At 44.1% G+C, this 22,354-nt stretch overlaps 1 protein-coding gene across 1 annotated transcript in view; it reads left to right on the forward strand.

Annotated features, from left to right (window-relative positions):
• LOC133012157 (A disintegrin and metalloproteinase with thrombospondin motifs 2-like) overlaps window positions 1–22,354 on the forward strand; it is a 111,209-nt gene that overhangs the window by 31,493 nt on the left and 57,362 nt on the right. The window contains exon 3 of the mRNA XM_061080136.1: window positions 17,772–17,946. Coding sequence (XP_060936119.1) covers window positions 17,772–17,946 — 175 coding nt within the window. The remainder of the gene's footprint in view (window positions 1–17,771; window positions 17,947–22,354) is intronic.

Here is a 22,354-nt window from a genome sequence, read left to right on the forward strand (position 1 = left end):
TGAGAGAAATAACGAGGGAGGGGGGGGTTGGCGGGAGGAGAGAGAGAGGCCAGTAGGGAGAAAGATAATGGACAACCTCATGCAGCTTCGCCTGAAAACATAACTTGTCATTAGCAGTGCCCATCAGCCACCGCCTTGTTAAAGCCGATGGGTTCTATCACAAAGCCGGTCACTTAGGTAAGACTGAAAGTTCTCCTGGAGCGCACTCGTTTTTTTATCTCTCTCGCCGTCAAGTTTTTTTTTTTTTAGCATTTGAATTTTTAAATGGGGTGAGATTTTTCTGTCTCTGTGCATTTCGGCACATATTCATCCCCATACTTGCAGTATTGCTGTGCGTAGGTGTGTGTGTGTCTCTGAAGTGTGTGTGTGTGTGTGTGTGTGTCTCTCTGAAGTGTGTGTGTGTGTGTGTCTGTCCTGTGGTTAAATATTAAGCTGGAACTGTCAGGACAGCTCAGCAGAAACTTTGCTTCCAGGCGCGTCCACCTCAGGCTCCAAGCAAGCAAGAGAGGGAAAGTTTAGAGGGAGGGCGGAGAAGGTGAAGATGTTCAACCTTTTCTGGTCATAGGTGAAGATAAAAAAAAGAATGGCACTACTGAGAGAGGGTGAAAAATTCCTGGAAAAGGAGGAACGCTGGTGAAACATTTGTCCCTTCACTCATGTTATCTGATCAGCCTGAGAGAGAGAGAGAGAGGGAGGGGGAGAGAAAGAGGACGGGACAGAGACACTGAGCTGCCATTATGAAAATGCAGTACTTTTTTTTATTTTCTGTTTGCGTTCTGTTGTCATGGCAGCGGTAAGTTAGCCTGTGTCAGGTGCCTGTTGGGTTGACCCTCGTCTTTGACACTTTCACACACCCACACAGTCTTAAACACATGCACAGGGACACCACACACACACACACACACACACACACACACACACACACACACACACACACACACACACACACACACACACACACACACACACACACACACACACACACACACACACACACACACACACACACACACACACACACACACACACAGGCAGTAACCCAGGCCTCTCAGTATGGCAGGGGCGGGGCTCACATGAAAGTGTTTAAATCTAAGTTGATTGGGGCCTGTCAGTCATAACGACATAATATCCACATTATATATGAGGAGTTCAGACAGTTGTGGAAGTAATGGCTGCAGAAGAGAGAAAAACAAGTTTTGAAAGAGTCTACAGATTAGGCCTCCAGTCCAGACCCACATCCGGCATTCCACATCCCACGCGTCTCAACTTCCTCCGCCATCTTGCACATTTGGAGCCAGAGTCTGTGCAGCAGGACCATGGCAGCGTGGTCTATCAGCCAATCGCGAACGTGTATTTTGAGTTTTTAGTTTGGCCCATGTCTCATCCACTGACATGGAGGAGAGGTTGGATTTCATGACCGATACTGAAGCCAGTCAGCAGGTGTGATGGAAACACTTTCGGGCAGCAGCCATGTCGTCCAACTTTATATAAAAATCTATGGTATGAGCACTTGGACACAAGAGAGAAAACATGGATGGATAAGTTTGCCTCTTCACTTCCTCCACTTTCAACTAACTCTCGCCTGTAAACAAACTGCAGCGAAGGTCCAACATGCCGGGGCAAAGATGAATAAGTAAAACAAAAAGTCACAGATGCACATTATTCATGTGATGCTGTCCATTTGAACTGCATGTGCTGTTACCTCAGTGCAGTGAGGAGGTAGAAACGTGGCCCAGCTCTCTCTCTCTCTCTCTCTCTCTCTCTCTCTCTCTCTCTCTCTCTCTCTCTCTCTCTCTCTCTCTCTCTCTCTCTCTCTCTCTCTCCCTCTCTCTCTCTCTGCTGCTGCTCACTTGAAGTGAATGAGTCTCTTGTTCTGTAAGCCTTCTAAATATTTCAGCAGTTCAGGCGCCTGCGCTAAGACTAGCCTCAGCGCTAACTTGTCATTGACCATTAGTGCTAACCTGCTGCTTCTGCTTCTCAGCTTTATCATCTCCCTCTTTTGTTTCTCACAACTTTATTTTTATCCCTGTTCGCTGTTTAACATTAAGGATTTTTTTTCATTGGTACTGATTGTAATGTTTGTTAGTTGTTTTTTATTGACTTTATTCTTTTATACAGTACTTCTGGTTCATATGATGAATTCTGCCAATTTTAAGCTCCTTTATTTTGGTTGTATCTCTGCTACATCCGGCGGCTTGTGACATTAGAAAGGTTAAGCTTGTTTTACAATTTATTTAAACCGTCAGTTAATATTAAGCACAACTAGCCACATGATTGTTTGAGGCCTCTGTTTTTTAGTTGTATGTAGAGCATCGCAGCAAAGACCCAAACAAATCAACATGGTGTTTGACTTCCTTGTCTTTTGACAGGAGGTGCCGATGAGTGCGTGTTCACACAAACACAAATGAGGATTTTTTTTTTTTTAAAGGTCTCTAAACAGACAATAGTTGCCCCCACAGAACACAAACATTTGAATCGTTTTATAAACCTTTCTTTACTGCCGTCTATACACACACACACACACACTCACATACCACGGAGGGTGGATCAATCAAGAGAACAACAGGCCCGACCTGTAAGCTGAGGCACAGTCTGAGTCCGATCGATTCTGAGCCAGATCTTATTGATGTACACTCTATTTGGGCTAGAACTCTCTCTCTCTCTCACACACACACACACACACACACACACACACACACACATACACACACACACACACACACACACACACACACACACACACACACACACACACACACACATACTGTACAGACAGAAACACTCCACAGACATGCGTCATAAGCTCTAGGCAGGAATTTGTTATAGTGGCTTTGGTCCTAGTTGCTAATCTGTCTCTACCACATAGATGCTGTTGTGGGAATTTCGTGTGTGTGTGTGTGTGTCCATGTGTGTGTGTGTGTGTGAGCAAGTGTCTGTGGAAAATATAGAGGGAGTTGACGAATAAAACAGGCAGCTTTAAGAGTCACAGTTCTGCACTTAACCTGCCAGCGATGGAAATATAAAGACTCGGAGAAGATGTAGAGGTGGTGGGGAGCGAGAGAGAGAGAGAGAGATGAAGCTGTCAGTGCCTCGTTCTCTCTTTGCTGGATGTGAATGACCATCAGACGCTTTCATACCAAGGAGCTCAAACAACTTGAAAGAGACTTGATTTGTGGCACATTTTCTTGATGTTTTTTTCCTTCTTTTTCGTCCATGTCCAGCGGGGCGTTTGCCAGAAGTGTTGCTGCCAAAAGATTGTCATAAATTTTGCTCAACAAGATGCCGTTGGGAGTTTTGGTGTTTCTGAGCACTGACAGATGTTAACAACTACCATCATAAACGAAATGCTACAACTGTAACTTCTGTTCCTAGAAGGAGAGCAGCGAGGAACAGCACATAATGCATGGGTGTCCTGACAGAAGACACCTATGTTCACGCCTTAAGGCAGATGACTTGTGGTGGAAAAGCAGAGAACCATCCGTGCCTGGAAGGGAGGAACTGTCCCCTATGAGGGAGTCAGTCTCAAACTCAAAGCCGGTTCCATTGACGGAGAGAGGTGGAGCTGGCTACAACATACACAGGCATCAGGCTCGTCAACGCTCTCCTAGCAGGTGGGACATGCTTCATGCTGGTCCCTCTCATGCCGGGAGAAGCCAAACCCCTGAAGACATGGGCGACCAGAAGATTTCCTCTTCGCTTGTTTAGGGTGCTCATACAGAAACACAAGCTTGGAGTCGCAATAGAAACTCAAAGATAGCACTCCACGAGCAGCCACACTTTCCACTCAAGGCACTAATGGCTAACACCAACAAGAGCAGTTAAGCTAACTTCAAGCTGGCAGTAGCCTAAAAAACTAACTAGCAGTACCTAGTTAGCCCAAGGTGTTCTTAGTGAAGTGAAGAGCATAAAAACTGAAGAGTGTTAATGGACGTTTATATGTTTGGGCGGGGCCTCACATACCCGGTCACGTTATCTGCATTAAAGGCGTGAATGGAGGCGTCTTCAGTCAGGACACGATATCATATACATGATGTACCGATTGAATTGTCTGAAAGCAACATCTCTTGAGATCTATTGTATTTTCAAACTATTTCAACGTTTTTTATTAAGTTAGTGAAGTCCATTTGATCGTTTTCACTGTGTTAATGAGGAGATTATTGTGAGTATTACAAATCAGACAAAGGCCAAGCAACAGTATTTACATTTAGAGTATTTTCTTTTTTAAGTCTGCTGACTGGCTCTACCCACAGCTTGTGATTGTGTTGCATGGTCTTCTTCAACATACATCAGTCACTATGTGATCCCAGTCCAGTCCAGGCTCAGTCAATTGGTAAATGACCCACCCATACATAAAAACACCATGGAATCTACCAACAGCTTGGTCAAATGACTTTGGGTTTAAATTATATATGATCACAGTGTTATAAGTGGTTTCAATTAAATGCAAATAGCTTAGAAAGTTAAATCTCCAGTGGAATTTACTCCAGTGATATTTCTCACATACAGCCCGTCTGGATAATTTCAGGAAAATGTCCGGACTTCAGTGCACGTCTTTAAGCAGCACAAGATGCTTCGGCAGTCAACTCATCCATCGTCACCTGTGATCCAAACATGCAGAAAAGTTTACTTTCAGACAATGGTAACTTTCTCTCAACATGACCTTTGGGATCTCATCAGGCTTTACACCAGTATCGGGTCTCTTGCTCATATTTCCACGTGTGCCCCTCCCTCATCCTAAACTGAACCGCTCCCTCTGTTTGTGTTTGGTGACGTTCGATGTCCCGTCTGCGCTAAGTGAGGCCCGGTTGTGTCTGGTGTGTCTTAGCTAATTAAAGCTGAATTATTGATACTCCAGTAAATAATGCAGAGGGGATAATTAGATATAGAAACAATGGTAAACACAGGTACACCTGCACAACAGATGAAGGAGAGAGAGGGAGGGAGAAGGGGACGATGTGGCCTTTATTCCTCTGGCTCTTTGCCAGCTCGCTCTCTCTCTCTCTCTCACTCTCTCTCTCTCCACCTTCCCCCTACTTTTTCATTCCCTTTCCTGCATGTTTATATCATTCCCTTCACTTCTCGCCTGATGTCTCTGTCCTTGACTCTGCAGTGTTCATCCCTCTCCCACTTTTACCGTTCCTTCCTTCCTTCCTTCCTTCTTCTCTTCCATTCCTCACCCACTTGCTTTCTCCCTAACTTCCGTCTGTACCTGCTTTTTCCTCCTCTTCTCTGTGCCGCACCCATTATACTTCCTTTCTCCCTGTTGCTATGACATTAGCTAGATGTAGCAGTGTCAGGCCGGTCTTGAGGGATGAGACTAAAGAGCTAAGTCTTGCTCTTTTCATTTAATTACTCCTCCCTCTCTTTTTCCTCGCCCCCTCCCCTCCTTGCCTAGTTCCTCCTGTACATCACACCCTGTCTTCCTCCCCCTCCCCTTCTTTTTGGTCTCCCTACACCTCTTTTGTCTGTTCTTCATTTTCTACCTGACTCTACCTGTCTTCCTGAACGCATCCTCTCCCTCACGCTCTCTCCATCTTCATCTCGCAGAAAGAGGAGGAGGGGAAAGAGGAGACAAGAGGGACATTAACATCACACCCACATCATTCCTTTGAAACTGTGTGCATCATGTGAGATCCGTCAAAACTCCGCCTCTTTGCTTTTACCATGGTCTTCCTCCTTCTCTCCTGTCGGTAAATCCATACAAAAGTGAAGCGACATGTTGTAAATGTGTCACCTATTCCAGATGTGCACACGTAAGCACATGCACACTGTGGTCGTCTGCGCGTGTGTGTGTGTGTGTGTGTGTGTGTGTGTGTGTGTGTGTGTGTGTGATGGTGCATGTGTGCGTGTGTGTTTTTTGGCCTAGGCTTGACCTTGATTACCATGGTGACGGTGAGGCTCCTCATTAGTGCTGCACTGGAGGAAACAGTTTGGTAATGAGGGAGCAGTATTGTCCTTAGGCACACACAAACACACACACACACACACACACACACACACACGCACACACACACATACACACACACACACACACACACACACACACACACACACACACACGCACATAGATGCCAATGCACCACTTTGTATTAGTGCTTGCATGCACCTGCTGACACCTGCGCTTATGCAATATCTCCTACATAAGCCCCATGTACACACACAACCCCCCCTCCCTTCTGAGAAGATCTCAGTCTCATGGCCCCCCCACTCAGTTGTCTCGCCTCACCTTCTGTTTAGTGTTTTTTCTCTCCCACACACATGCTGCCTCACCCCAGCCCCCCCCCCTCCGTCTCTGTAAACCTCTCTGTGTTCTGCCCACCATACGGACCCTGCTGCCCACCAGGTTCCTACGGACCGGGAACTTCACAGTGTCGGCCTCTGGCGCCGGCGCGCTCACCTCATGCATACGGAATTCCGTAGAGCGTGCTGTGCTGTGACTACGGGTTTTTACGTGATGACCTTTATTGACTCTGATTTGACAGAAAAGAGTGTTAAACTTTTTATATGCAGTGTGTGGACAAACCAGCTGTAGTCGCTGAATATAGATCTTTCTCTCAGCCAATCACCGTGTTAAATGCTTAATTATCATTAAGTTTTTTTTTCTTTTTGGACAATTTTGTGACTGAATTCAGAAAAAAATAAAGTGGAAATAATTGAAATTAGAGGTTGTTAGAATGAACGTAACCATAAACTAGGATGTCACATTATCCGGGGAGTGTCCCATGTTTGAGGACATGAAGACATAGAAAAAGAACTATCAATTTACAGAACTGCCCAGTTTGCCCTCATTTGGCCTCCTAGACTCATCGGCACTCTACCGCGCGCACACACACACACACACACACACACACACACACACACACACACACACACACACACACACACACACACACACACACACACACACACACACACACAGGTAATCTACACAGATTTCATACCTGGAATTCTTGGAATACCAGTCGGAGGCCGTAGTTATTGACCCGTTAATATGTTTTTGTGAAAAGATGAAATATATTTAAGACAGTTAATACCAAAGTTTGTTGGTACGATTGCACTTCAATACTTAAATACTGACAACTTTAATCCATGAGTAAATTGAGTGCTTGTAGTATTAAGATGTGTAAGTTGTTGTTTCGTTATAACAGAAGTGAAGGATTTCTTCATTAGATTACTATAATTTATTTATCTATGTATTCATTTCTTTATTCATTTTTTTTTGGCAATAATAAACCTAAATATGAACAAATAATTGCAAAAAAATGGAGGAAGCAGAAGTACAAATAATAATTACAGATTATTACCGCTGTGCGTATATTTGGTTCTCTGCAAAATTACACAAAAACAAGGGAACAGAGGTTATAAACACAACACCACTTGATGTTATTTAGGCACATAGCATCACTAAAGCCAGTGGACAGGCACATGTTGATTTGTTTATTATTATTATTTACCACAATCGTACATCGGGTGTGACTGTGTGAGTCACACTCTTTCACCATCGCACATTTCATTCACCGTCACTCGCAGAGAGCAATAAATGGAGATGTAGTGGGCAGTGGTCAAAGAGACAGACCAGCACAGAGGACATATTTGATCAGGCGTGATGTTGGTAACTCTCCAACAGAGAAGAAATATCACCTGACAATACACAGAGAGCTTGTGCTCGTATAAAAATACACTTCATCCAGCTTCATCTTGTGCACATTGTTCATGTTCTGCGTTTTCTGCAGGCCTTGAGCAAAATGATACATGTCATCATGGAAGTGCATTTTGCATTTGTGTAATCAACAGTTACACAACCACACACTCACACGTGTACTATGTTTCCACAGGTAGCTGTTTGTGCTAATGAAGGATTGGTTGTGAATTCAACAGGCAAGTCAGTGAGATCCTGTGATCTCTCCTGGTGGCCTCAAGAGACTGTGTGTGTGTGTGTGTGTGTGTGTGTGTGTGTGTGTGTGTGTGTGTGTGTGTGTGTGTGTAGTGTGCAAGCGTGTAGTGTGGTGCTGTGTGCGAAGAGCATGCGTTACATGTGCATGTGCATGAACATGCGCGTTTCGTTTGCCCATATGTGGGGTCAAAAAGCATGGAGTGCAGAGGGGGGGCAACTCCCTGTTCCAGCAAACGTGTGATTGGCTCGTGTTGCCGCCCTGAGACTGTTTGATTGGCCGACAGGTTCAGCAGTCAGTGCAACGAGCAGGTAGGGGGAGGGTCTTCGCTGTGCTCTGTTGCTAGGTTACAGGTATATCCAATAGATGTGGAGATAAAGAGATAGAGTAGAGATAAGGATGAGGATGGGTGTGGATCTGTGTGTGCATGTGTGTGTGTGTGCAGCCCAGGTAATACTCACATTGTGGGGACCTAAATCCGGTTACAGTCACATTATAAGGACTTGATGTCCTCATCGAAAAAAAAATAGTTCTATAAATCATAACATTTTAAGATGGACATAAGATTAAAGGGTAAGACTAATGTTAGGTTAACTGTTAGGGTTAGACAAGTTTTTAGGTAAGACTTAGTATCCTTTAAATGAAAGTAAGTCAATGTAATATCCTCGGAAGTCATGGATGCATGACTGTGTGTGCGTGTGTGTGTGTGAGAGAGAAAGAGCAAGAGAGAGAGGGTCAGGAGGGTGGGTGGAAGAGTGAGACAGAAGGGGAGTGACCAGTAAGTAAGACAGAGGGATCTCTTCAAAGTGAGAAGAAATAAACAGCTTTATTGTGTTTTGTCCCAGACTCTTGTTCAGACAAACATCGTTTATCCACATTCCAACAAATCAAATTAAAAGCAAAAAACTGTAGTGGACCGAATAAGCAAAGATCTAAATATGATATTCTCTTTGTAATTACACCAGATTCTTCATTTTGGATTATTTGTACGATATAGATATGGATATCCTGCATAACGTTTCCAGGTGTAGCAGTGTAATTATTCCTGGACAGGCAGATCCCAGGCCTGTGGTTGGCTTGTAATTCATTAAAATTGCTGTTATATTAAACACACACTGCTCGACACAACACTGCTCTGGGAACAGCTGTTCTGCTGCACTTAGATTGCAATCACAGAGCGGTCAGTCGCCACTAATCGGGGTCATTTATCAATCCGGAAGCCCACACACACACACACACACACACACACACACACACTCACACACACACACACACACACACACACACACACACACACACACACACACACACACACACACACACACTGATCGATGGCTGGGCTGGGCCGGTAAGAGGGGTTGATGGGTGCTTGGCTGGTGCTTTGTGTGTGTGTGTGTGTGTGTGTGTGTGTGTGTGTGTGTTTGTGTGTGTGTGTGTGTGTGTGTGTGTGTGTGGGTGTGTGTGTGAGTGTGTGTCTCTGTGTGTCTGTGTCTGGGAGTAAGTGTTGGCAAGAACACAGTGATGGCAGGGACTACACAAAAGCTAAAGATCTGTAAAGATTAAGCTGTAGTCGTCTAAAACGTGTCAGTCTTCTCACTTACAAACCAATTGGGCTGTTTTATTGCACAGATTCACGATGGTTTTAGAAAGAAATAAAAGGTGATGTATTTGTCGTACTACAATTCATTTTAATTTATATGTATCAGTCTGATCTCCATGACAATAAGCAATTGTACCGCTCAGGAAGAACGTGAGATGTAGTTGTAACATCACCAAAAGCTCTCTTGACGTGTCTTGTGGAGGTCACTGCATTTTTCTACAGACATATTTGTTTTCTTTTTGATTTGTTCAGTTTTGGATCTGTTGCATTCGACATACTCCCTTTTTGTGAGAAGGCGAGAAAATCTCTGGAGGAAGTCTGGACCCTCTCATTCTGACGTTCTCACATACAGGCTCATCGGAAAACGTCAGGAGATTATCTAGAGTTGTGTTTATGTGCCTTTGGTGCACTGGCCCATCGTCTGTTTTTTAGTTCTGAGCTTTTCCACAATGAGACATGAGCGATGATGTGAACGATAAACAAGATCAGAAAGAGCAGCTTGTGATTGTGCGGTTGGACTATAGTTTAATCAACGGTATATCAGTTTTATATCGTATATTTACAAAAGCACAGGCCTTCTACTAATACCTGAGCCACCCTGAGAAAAGAAAAGAGAGGAGACCAAGTGTGGAGTGGATCTTGTAAGCATTTCCCACACTTTCCTCCATGTTGGCCCGGCCAAGAGCCTTTTGGCTGTGTAAAGCTGTCAGACTGCTGAGAGGACCGAGCGAGAGGAGTGAGACAGAGGGAGGAACAGTGATGGAGGAGGAGGTGAAGGAGGACTTTTTGTTTTATTCTAGTGTTGAGCCGATTATGGAGAAAATTGCCATCTCTTTTTCGTAAATGTTTACCCACTTTGTTTGCTTTTAACGTTTCTCCATATAATTAATTCAACCCTTGTCTATTTTTCTTTTCTCCAACTTTATAATCTTAATTCTCATGTCACCTTCATTTTGTCTTGTTTTGTTTTTTTTAAACCTATACTTCCTTTCTTGTATCACCTCTCCCCTGCTGGTCATCACACATTTCTCCAGCTTTAACTCCTCTGCTCATTCTGTCTCCATTTCCTCTGCTTTTCCTGTCCTCATACTGCTGATTCATAATCTCTGTTTGGACAGAAAACAGAGGGAGGGAGCTTCTGTCCTGATGAATAACAACAGGAATTTGGAGGGAGAGAAAGAGAGAGATAGAGAAAAGCGAGAACGGAATATTGAGGCAGCCTCCTGTAAACCAACGGCCTGTCTGGCTGGCACTGTGTCTCTCAGTCTATCTGCCAGACTGTCAGCAACTGTATTTCTGTCTGTGTCAAGCGTCTCGCGCTGAACCAACATTTCCACACATCATGTGGTCAGGCTAACCCGGTTTGTCTTCCTCCAGCTATTCTTAGGCCCACCATCCAATTGTCTGTTTAAATAATATGGGCAGTGTTCTGTTGTCCTTTGTCTCTTCTCTTTTTTCTAATACCTGACCCTGTCTTCACCCCGACTGAGTATGGAAAAGAAAAAAGGAAAGCAGAAAGCGATGGATAAACAGATTATATGGCATCAAGGATGGAGGGTAGAGAGAGATGGACAATCTTACTGGAGATAACTTTGACATTGGGGGGGGGCTCACAGAGGGTCTTCCCAGTTCCATGTTGTCTCTTCACCCATTCTCTCAAAAACAGCAGTAATCAATTCATATTCTGAGAGGTCCAGATCAATCACCATAACGTCTATCGCATCAGTTTGTATTGAACCAGAGGGATTATAGATAAATTCTCTATATTACATTATTTCAATTACTTTAATACTACTAAGAGAAAGAGAAAGTACACTCCAGAAAGCTTATTTTTTTATTAGATAAAGAGCTTGATTTAACTCAGTTTGTCCTTTTTCTCTTTTCACCATTTTTCTCTTTTTAGAGCAAGTTGCTTTTTCTTTTCTTTCTTTTTCTTTCTTACTTGTCTCAGTTATCACTGTCTTGGCTCATTGGAATTCACAGATGTGATTGGCTGAATGGCATCTAATGAGATGATTTACGAGATATGCAATTGGTCTGTGAGTTTCCTGCGCTGCTAAACCTGTGACGTAAAGCCTAGAAAAGTAACTCCGGTTAAAATAGAAACGCTCTGTCAGGATTCGACTATTCTAAATGATTTATTGGTTATAGGTGCAGGTCTGGATAGGTCGGCGTCTTCCTTAAGGGCCTGAGATGAGAGTTCAAATGTGAAACGACCCAGACATTGTGTGTGTGTGTGTGTGTGTGTATGTGTGTGCCTGTGTGTGTGTGTTCATGTGCTTATTCTCTGACATGCTGTGATAAAAAAAAAAAAATGTAGGTCAAAGATGAACAATTTGCAAATGAGGTGGAGAAAGCAGAGGGTGACAGGGACAGAGCCGCATGACTCTAGGTCATATAGGTGTGTGCTTACTGTATTGTTTTTTCCCCAGTGGCCATTTTTAGAGACCACTCTGCGTAATGAGCCGGCCGGGCGACAGGGACGGGCCGGCATCGCTATGTCGTGCACGGCCAAGATCAAACAGGCATCAGGCTTCTGCTCACGCACACAGACACACACACACGCAACCTGCCATCGTCTGTGGGCCTGAATATGTGTGTGTCCGTGTTTGTGCAGCTGTCAGAGGACAGTAGGGCGGAGAAGGTTTAAGTATGACAAGGCCTCCCTCCTTCCCTGTGTTTGCGTTTGATTAGTTCTGTTTGCTGCATCGGTTTGCCCTCTCCTTGCATATCCTCGATTAGGTACTCGCCTCACTCTTCAGGACAAAAGACAAATAATTTAATTCACTTAATGAGTCTTTCTTAACACTCGACCGTGGTTGCGGTTCTCTCTCTCCGTCGTCCGGCTCCTGCTGCTCCCGACCTTCTTTTCCTCCTGCGAGAGCGAAGCCGCAGAGAGGAAAGGTTTGCCAAGGGTCATAAATGTCTTATATGTTTAGCTTCCCTCAATGTTTAAAATAGCTTTGCTTCGTGCCACCTTCATGAATTTCATATAAATCCACTTTTGTTTTTTCTTCGCCAGAGCTGATATTCATAATCCGAACACAAAAACTTGGCTTTCCCCCAAGCTTGGTGGGGAACCATAAAGGTGCAATTTGCTGCTGATGTGATTAAATAAAACAGTGCTTATACCCGCGCGGTGACGTGTCCTCTTAATCTCTCCCTCTGAAGTGTGTCGAATTTTTCAAATCAGCTTTACCATTGTGTAAGCCTGATTTCCTTGTGACTCAAAGGGTGAATGAATTGGAGGGGTTACACAGTGAGAGTGAGTCACTATCAAAGCTGTGTTTGTGTTGGGATGTGTGTGTTTGTGCGACTGGGTCTGCCTGTGGATGTGCATGTGTGCCACTGTGTGTGAAGTGAGGCAGCAGTAGCAGGGTTATGAATCACATCAAACACACACATAGTGACACCAGATCAAACACACACTCTCACACACACAGAGACTGGCTGCACTGGATAGAGCTGAACGGCCCTGACCGGGTGCGACTTTGATCGTCACCACAACATCCGCTCCTCCACTCCAGCACCGCCTTTCTTTCTACTCCACCTTCTCCCCTTCCCCACAGGACACTTACCCGGGACTTGTGTAACTCTCCGCTCACATCTTCAAATAGAGCTCATCAAACACAGAGGGTCCCCTTGTTGTAACTGGACCCTGGATGTGAAGGATCCAGATCTGGAGACTGCAGATGGGCTCCGGGTCTCTTAAGGGAGGGTTGTGGTTTATGTCGCCATCGCAGTGGCCATGAGAATAATGACACCCTAATTATATACGTTGAGTTGTTAGCATGTGTGACTGGTGCAGGCTGGTCTCTGCAGAATGTGCGGTTATTCTCCCCCGGCTTCAATCTTGATGATACATTTCTTGGATGTAATTTCTCTCATTATTCCTAATGATGGAGTTTTATTTCCAATCATCCCTTAAACGGTATTTCTAGCCATGTAAGTAGTGGAGGCGTTTTGCTCCTTCAGTTAGAAAATATAGACCAGTTTCTCTAGGCAATTTATGGTCCTTTTACTTTTCAGTCGGCCAAGGTAACTGTTAAAACTCCCCACTACAAGGTCAGTGGATTAGTCTCTTCGCTGAGGAGGTTATCAGACATGTCTACTTGTTTCATTTGTCAGTACGATTACACAAACTGAACAGATTTCTATGAAACATGGTTGTAAGGAAAGGACGTAGGCCAAGGAAGACCCCAGCAAATCTTGAGACAGATGCGGACAAAGTTTCTTCACATTCTTTAACGCTGGTGTTTCTGACCATTTCACTTATTTCCCAGGGAATAATTCATGGATCTTGATGATAAAAAGGACTGATATACCGTAGACTGTGTGCAATTTGATGCAAAGTGACTGAATATAAGGGTGGAGTCCCGTACTAGTTTGTCTGTGTGTATGTGTGGTTATGGAGAAAATACTCAGCCGCGACCTTTTCATCCAGGTGTGCAGTGATACTTCCTGTGTGAAGTAAAAATAATATTCTCATGATAATATATATAATAAATATACCACAATATGTGCATAAATAAATAAAGAGTCAATGCAGTGCAATTACCAGTTTAAATGTTAGAATCACTGCAGGTGACAACGAGACAGTAAGATGCAGGAAGCTGACGGATTGAAATGTCTCACGAGGGCAGCAGGTCTAATTCACTCAAATTTAACTCATCAAACCTTGTTAGACATCGTCAGGCTCATCAGCGCAAGGAGCAACATGATTTCACTGTAATAAGAAAAGACCCTCCAGTAACAATCTCTGAAACAGACTGAAGAATTTATTTAGTAACTGGTGAACAGAAAATCATGAGATACTTTCATGACCTGCGTTACTCTGCAGCGTGAGTGTGTGACCATTTTTAGAAGATATAACTTAACATGAATATTCTTCACATACAAACAAATAGTAGGTTTTTGAATAGATTCCAACACTTTTTGAAGTGTTGCACTATATCAATTTTATTCTCAATTCCCCAGATGAAGCAATTTACAACAAATTATACCTTGCTTTTCTCAGAGTCGTCAAAACTCACCAAGTTCCCAGACATTAACAACCATACAAGTTTAGTTTCTTAATAGCTTCTGAGGTTGTGTTTAGATTCATGCATAGTTATAGTATCTCTGCCATGGAAGTCATGTTTTAGTTAGCACTTAGCAGCATAATGCCAAAACTGCTGATTTTAAGTATGTGAGCTGGATCTCATTTAAGAGGACTGTTGGGCCCCGACTTATTCTGACTTGAAAGAATTATTTTAAGTAAATTTTTTTGTTATTTCCTAACCCTAACTACTTGTATTAGTTAAGCGTCAGAAACTTCCAACAATGTGGTTGGTCTTAATCAATAGCTCCTTACTCTTGGCCCTCAGCCCTGAATGTCTTTCCATAACTGAATTCATAACAGATGCCAGTTTGCTGTGATGAGTCTGAGTTTCTCTCAGTGCTGTGGACATGGTGTTTGGTCGAGCCTCCTTGTAATCCCCTGGAAATGTGTGAAGAAGCTTTGATGCTTAATTCACATCAGGTTTTTTTTCCTCCTAAGGACGTGTCCAGTTCCTGGGCTCGCTCACACCTTCCCCTCTCTGCAGCCCTCCGCCCCCTGTGCACTGGGTCTGATCGATCCGACCACGTCTCCCAGTCCCGCATGTCATCTTTTTTCTTTGACACAGCTCTCCTCTGCTTGGTATTCTGGGGTGGGAACGCATGCACCATCGCAGACCCATCAGCCGCGATCGGAATGCTGCACCACGGCTCCGGGAAATGGAGGGATGAGAAGAGGGAGAGGTGGAGTGAGAGAGAGAGAAGGAGAGAGAGAGAGAGAGGGCAGGTCAGCGGCTTGTCCACATCCTTCTGGGACCAAAGCCTCAGACTGACAGAGGGAGAGAGAGGAGGAGGAGGAGGGTGTGAGAGAGTAGAATGGGAGAGGACGAGAAGAGAAGAGAGGAGCTCTTTATTTTTTCAGTGGCCACTTTTGTTAATATGCAGTTTTCTGTTAAATCAGCCTCAGTGGGATATTCAAAGAACATGCAAGGACTAAAACTCCATTTTATTTAGAGCTCAAATGATATAATGACTGATATCAATACTTGATATCTGTGTCTTTTCATTATGTAACTACAATGGCACGCAGTGAGGAGCATTCCTCCGCCAAGGCCCGACAGTCCGCTTAAATTAAAACAAACCTTATAGCTGAAGGCACATTATGATTCTCAGCTACAAACCACATTTTAATCCACTAGATTTTATTTCAAATCGGCACAGATTTGCACACACTTGGAAATCTCTTCAAAACAGATGGTACAAGCAAATGAAAAAATACCTTCCACAGTTTGACTCTACAGGCACAAGTTAGTGAAAAAAAGTCACATAAATAAAACACTGGCAAAATGAGAAACCCATTCACCTGATAGTCGCATCAAGAGATGTGCTTCGACAAGTGAAAGCAAATACAAAAGCTCTGTCCAGTTCCACAAAACACTAAAAAAATAAATGACAAGTTTTCTTGGGGAAACGATAAACAATAATCTAGCTCTTACTTTTTAAAAAAAACTTTTAACATTATGATTGTGTAATGCCAGTACCTAGAGTAACTGAATTTCTTTCAGGTGTTGATGTGTCAAATAACATTCATTTAGAGTTGTGGTTCCGGCCACACAACAACTTAAGTACTTAAGCTGCTCTTAAGTGTTCCAATGTGTCACTTCATTCACCACCTGTTTGGTGCTGGGCAGGTTGTTTCCAGGAGAGAGGATGTGCAGACACCAGCATCATAAATGTCTCTAATACTGCAGCGAGTATATAATTGTGTTTTTTAAATACACTGGTATCGGATCAGTACTCATATCAGCCAATATACAAAGTCCAGGTATCAGAAAAACCACTGGGAAGAGAACAGTGGTATTGGAACATCTGTAGTTCACACTGGAAATCCAATAGACCCCAGAATCCTTTATTGTATTCAGCTGTTGACAATGGCGTCTGTCTATTTACTTGTTTTTGTTGCACATATCTTGATGTTGTCAACTTGGTGGATGTGTTATACTTCCTAATTGGGTTGGATTTCGTTTGTTTGTTACAGTTTGAGTATGAAGTTGTTCTTAGAGGGTTTAACACCCACGAGACACTAAAAGCACCAGTTTGAATCGCTCAGTTTGGAGGAAGAAAAAACATTTCACAAAAATGATTTCAACAAAACAAAACACATATAAATAGGTTGACACTGGCAGGGATTCCACAGGGTATTAAAAAGTCTAAAAAGTAATTATCTGAATTGTAGGCCTTAAAAAGTCTTAAATCAATAAGATATTAGGGATTTAGTCGTAAATATTAGGGGAAATATATATTGGGGAAGTGTTGAACTCTACGTAGGTTTTAAATTTGTTGGAACCTGCAGAATCCCTGAAATAAAGTTGTTTTGAACGCAAAATTTCTTTCCTGACAACCCTGTGCAGTGCACTTTTCATCACACGTTCTTTTGTAACGCTTATGATATATTTTTTTATTTTTATCATCAGCTGACTCTCCTCTCTTCAGCCTGCTCATCATCCCTTCCATCTCCTGTCAGAGCAGAGGGAGACCCAGACGAGTCACTGATCATATCGATGTTTTCTCTCTTCTTCATTTATCCCTCTCTTTCTTTCGCGCTCGTCCTCTCCAAAGCCTCTCTGTGTGTTCTCCCCCATGGCTTCCCCCTACAGCAGCGCGTTGCCTTGGTAATTACCAGTTGTCTTAAACAGACAGATCGAATAAGGGAGAGTGACGGGCAATTTTCCCGGAGCCTGTTTTCCTTGTGTATGTGCACGCAACTCCCTTTTCTTGTGCGTGTTCTGTATGCACGCTCCTTTACTCCTCTCCAACTCTTTCAGGCTTCCTCCTCTCTCCTTCCTGTGAGTTTGCGATTGTGCATGGCTGAGTTTGTGTGTGTGTGTGTGTGTGTATGTGTGTGTATGTGTGTGTGTGTGTGAGTGCAAGGTGGACTTGGGGAATTACCTGACAGAATGTGTTAGTTCAGGATGCGAGTGGGACAGTCTCATCTCCTGCTCTTGTGTCGGCCATTTGTGATGTCAGGTGTCACTCTTGCCTTCCTCAGGGTCCCAGGAGGGATCACTGCTCCCCCCCCCCCCTCCCTCTCCCAACCTATGGAGTCAAGGAAGGGGATGTTTCTTTCCTCAAATTAGCGAGTGAGGAGAAAACAAAGGAGGCGCAGGAACTGGGTGTTACTATATGTGGTTACCTGCTCGCTTTGTCATGTCATCCAATTAATTTCCTCCGCTCTGTTTCAGGCCGGAATGATCAGGACGGAGCAAGAGGAGTTTTTTATCGAGCCGGTGGAGAAGGGCGATGGAGTCATCGAAGAGGAGGCGCATGGAGGAGAAGGAAGGCAACACATCGTCTATCGCTCCTCAGCTGTGAAGAAGGCGCCCATTGGCGGCCAGGCGGCAGACTTCCATGCCAGAGGTCAGTCTGCGGCTCGCACTGTGACACGCTCCACATTCACACACACACACACACACACACACACACACACACACACACACACACACACACACACACACACAAAGGATGCTACACAGGCACACTTCATTTCAACCTAGAGTTCCCGATGAACCAACATGAAAATGAAAGATTTTTAATTCAGGTCTTGAAGATTTTGACATTTCGCAAGCATAGTTGTTTTCTCCTGTAAATTCCGTGCAGGTGTCCTCCTCAAGATAAAGCTCACACAAGTAATAAAGCATTGTTCCCTCATACACACCTGATTATATAATCACATCTCACTATTGTATGAAAACAGTGTGAGGCACAGTGTGAGCGCACCCTGCTGTCAAAAAGATTACACCCACACGCACTCCGACACGTCCTCCTGTCACTGCACTAATTTTCTAGTGAGAATTGGTAACACCCTCCTCTTTTAGATTCATCCACTGCTTTAACAATTAACAGCTATATCGCCCGAGTCTTTGCTTTTTTCTCATCGCGCCTGCATCAATCTTTCACTCCACAGATGAAATGAATAAACAAACAAACCACAAGAGGGAACATTATTTTAGAGGAATGTTTAGTGCTTGACGAAGCCTGTTTTCCACTCGGATTAGAGGGAAGAATTTGTATTCAAAAAGGCTTTAATACTCAAGATGCGAACGTCATCACAAAAGCAAAATCGTATTTTCATCCCAGCAATTCATCTCTGCGGCTGTTTTCATTTGTATTACGGTCGGAACTTATTTATTCAGAATGAAATTAGAAAAATAAAATCTGGCTGTGCATAGTTATGAAACTGATAATGAAACATTCTCTCAGAGGACGGGATGAGGGGTTGCACTTGAATCACATTAATCAAACGAATTTATCGCACATGGTTTTGTTTTTCTTTTAGCTGAAGTAACACAAATTTGAAGTTTGCAATTTTTCCTTTTTTTTATTATTGAATTTTAACTCAAACCGCTAAACCTAAGCAGAGAAATGCTCCAGCTTCGAAGGCACTTTGTGGTTCTACTCTGTTTCAGCAACTCCCTAGCACAAAAAAGAAAAAACATAGGAACATATGTTCATATCTTTTATTAATCTAAAGCCTGAGTGGAACATTTAATGTACATGAACAGAGAGGATGTAGAGGAACAGTGTTATACTACACTGTGAGACACGTCCCATTCACTCAACAGCTTATGAGACAGAAGAGCAGATCGTACGTTGTTAACAATAAGAAAAGAAAAAATTGATGGGAAATGGTATTTTCAATATTTCCAGTTGTGTTGTCAAGAACGTGGCATGCTGGTAAAAAATACTTCTGCAATGCGCGCCTCAGGCTTGTGTCTGTAGAAGCGATCACTGTGACTGATCCGATGCCCGAGAGTCGATCACTCGTGACCCCGGCCAGAGTCTGCAACTCAAACTATCCCTCGCAGTCAAAATATTCTCAAAGAACGGAGTCTCCCGTGTTTTACAGGTGCTGCAAGTCGACTGCTTCATAACAAGCGTCTTTCAATAGATGAGATGTGTCTTCCTATTCTGAGCAGTTGATTTAAGAATGTCTAATAATATACAGGGAGAGAGAGAGAGAGAGAGAGAGAGAGAGAGAGAGAGAGAGAGAGTTTCCATAGGAACACCCAGTGAGGACAGACTGCATTAGAGTAACCCAGATCTGCTCCCACTGTTACTGATACCTGGCAGTACATCCATACACACACGCACACACACACACGCACACACACACACACACACACACTTCCACACACACACACACACACACACACACAAACCCTGGGAAGAAAAAAAAAACTATACGGAAACTCAGACACATATAGGATGTAACCACATTCAGCTTACACAACTCCCTTGATCATTATACTTGTGAACACACACACCCATGCTGAATGCACACAGACATGCAGACAAAGACACACACACACACACACACACACACACACACACACACACACACACACACACACACACACACACACACACATCTCACTGCTCCTTGTTGCCTTTGAATCCTTCTTTCTAATGAAGAGTGGGGTGCAGATCAATAGCGTAGGATAGGAGCGGCCACAGTGTTTGTATGTGTTTGTGCGTACGGCGTGGGCATGAGTTCTGTGGTTGTCTGGATTTGAGTGCTGGGATTTTCAAGGCTACACAGGCAGACAGACAGACAGACAGACAGACAGACAGACAGACAGACAGACAGACAGACAGACAGACAGACAGACAGACAGACAGACAGACAGACAGACAGACAGACAGACAGACAGACAGACAGACAGACAGACAGACAGACAGACAGACAGACAGACAGACAGACAGACAGACAGACAGACAGACAGACAGACAGACAGACAGACAGACAGACAGACAGACAGACAGACAGACAGACGGACAGACAGACAGACAGACAGACAGACAGAAGGACAGACATGCTCCCTGCAGCACTTCATGTGGATCTCTCTTTTTATTTCTCTTCTCTCTTTTTCCTTTTGTCCCTTCGTCTCAGTTATTCTCGACCACAGCGTTATGTAAACATACGGTTTTACCTTCCAGTTGTTACATCATTACCACTGTGATATTACAAGCTCATGGACACCGAGGACGTAAAGTATAGATCCACCTGCCTTTACACTCGTCCCCTTCTTCTTCTGAAGCTTCTCTCCTCCCTCCATCCTCCACTCGAATCGAATCATATTCTGTCCCCTTCTCTTATTTTCTTTTTTCCTCTGACAATCACTCCCCAGCCGTAGATCAATCAGGGAAATTGTGAATTAATTAGTAATCAATCAATCATTTCTGGAGATCTCCTCTGCACGAGCGTGCTCAATCCACAGCCAATTATTGAATGTTGGACTCATTTCCTGGCTAAAGACAGAGGGAAGGAAGTTATATTTAGCAAGGTAATAGAGGAGCTCAAGAAGGAGAGAAAGAGAGATGAAGACGGAGCAAGATTGATCGGCTTCTCACACCGTAAGCTGAGGAGGTGTGAATCAATGTCCTAAGTGGAGAGAGCAAGCTTTATTATTAATGTGGCACATTTGTCAATTAATCGCTGCGGCGATGGAAAACGAAGGATTTCCATTCATTTTTCGCTCGGCGGTCAGAGCGCAATCCTTCAATCTGTCTTCACTTCCACTCTTACAATTTTTATTTTATCTCCTTCTTTTATCTCTGGAATTGATCAATGTTCCCTCTGTTCTGCTAATTTTATTTCTGTCCCCGTCTCGTCTGTGTCCAGCTTCACCGAGCTCAACTCTCCTCTCGCTCTCCGCCATCTGCAGATGTGTGTGTATCTTTTATTTTCTGAGGCTGGACGGTGAAGGTGGAGTTTAGTGTTGTGTCCTGGGAGACTGGACTGTCTGTGTGGGTGTGTTGCTCCAGCTGCGTGCACACCAGCATGCGCATGTGTGCTAGTGCAGCGCTGTGTGTCCAGGGTACTGAGACATGCCCAGACAGATGGACTACCAGAGGGCTTTTTTCCCATAATCCCCCTCACCTAGTCTGCTACCTTTATTCAAATCTCATATTAATATTGGACTTAAATGTCACCAGTTTTCAGCATCATCTTTTTTTCTTTTGACGTTTCTCTTTCCTGCACTAAAGAAGCCGCCCCATTGGCTGCTTCACGCCATGTTTTGGTTCCCTGGTATCCATCTGCACGGTTCTGATCTGTCGTATACAGTCAGCTATGGATTTATGATACCAAAATATAGTCCTTTGCAGCCGACTTGTTTTCATTGACATTTCAGCTGCATTGTTCTCATGTCAGCGAGGCTCCCTGCAGCCTCTGGGGCAGAGAGGTTGCAATTAGGTGGTGGGCTGCCACTGGGCGGAGGACTGAGGCAGCTACACGGGACCTGATGCGTCTGCACAAACCCCCCCCCCCTGAGGAGCTGCTGCCCTGTGCTGTTGTCGTATGTTTTGTCAGGTTGTGCTTTATTGTCTCGGGCTGTCGTGAAGTTGTTAGGTCAGTGTCGTGTCGTCGCTGCCGCAGCCGCAGCCGCATCACACGGCGCCGATACTGTGACGCGTCAGCATCAGCCGGGACTGAGAGGAAGCGGGAGAGGGTCAGACAGAGGCCAGCGGTGCTAGTCACTGCAGCTTAATGTCTGCCTCCCGCATCCGGAAAATGAAGGGGCCTCCCTCGAGAACCCACTCTCTCTCTCTCTCTCTCTCTCTCTCCTCTCTCCCTCTCTCGCTCCTCACTTTTCCGTCTTGTTCCCATCTGCCTCTGCCCGTGTGACACGAGGAGAGTCGAACGGTGCAACGGTTTTAAGAGGAGTCTCGTGTTGAAGCACTTAGAGACGTGAGCAAACACACGTACACAACTCATAAATGGCCCCATCGTCAGAGTGTAACAAGGGGGTGGGGGGGGTGGGGG

This window comes from Limanda limanda, chromosome 10 (genome assembly GCF_963576545.1).
Source record: "Limanda limanda chromosome 10, fLimLim1.1, whole genome shotgun sequence".
Lineage (NCBI taxonomy): Eukaryota > Metazoa > Chordata > Actinopteri > Pleuronectiformes > Pleuronectidae > Limanda > Limanda limanda.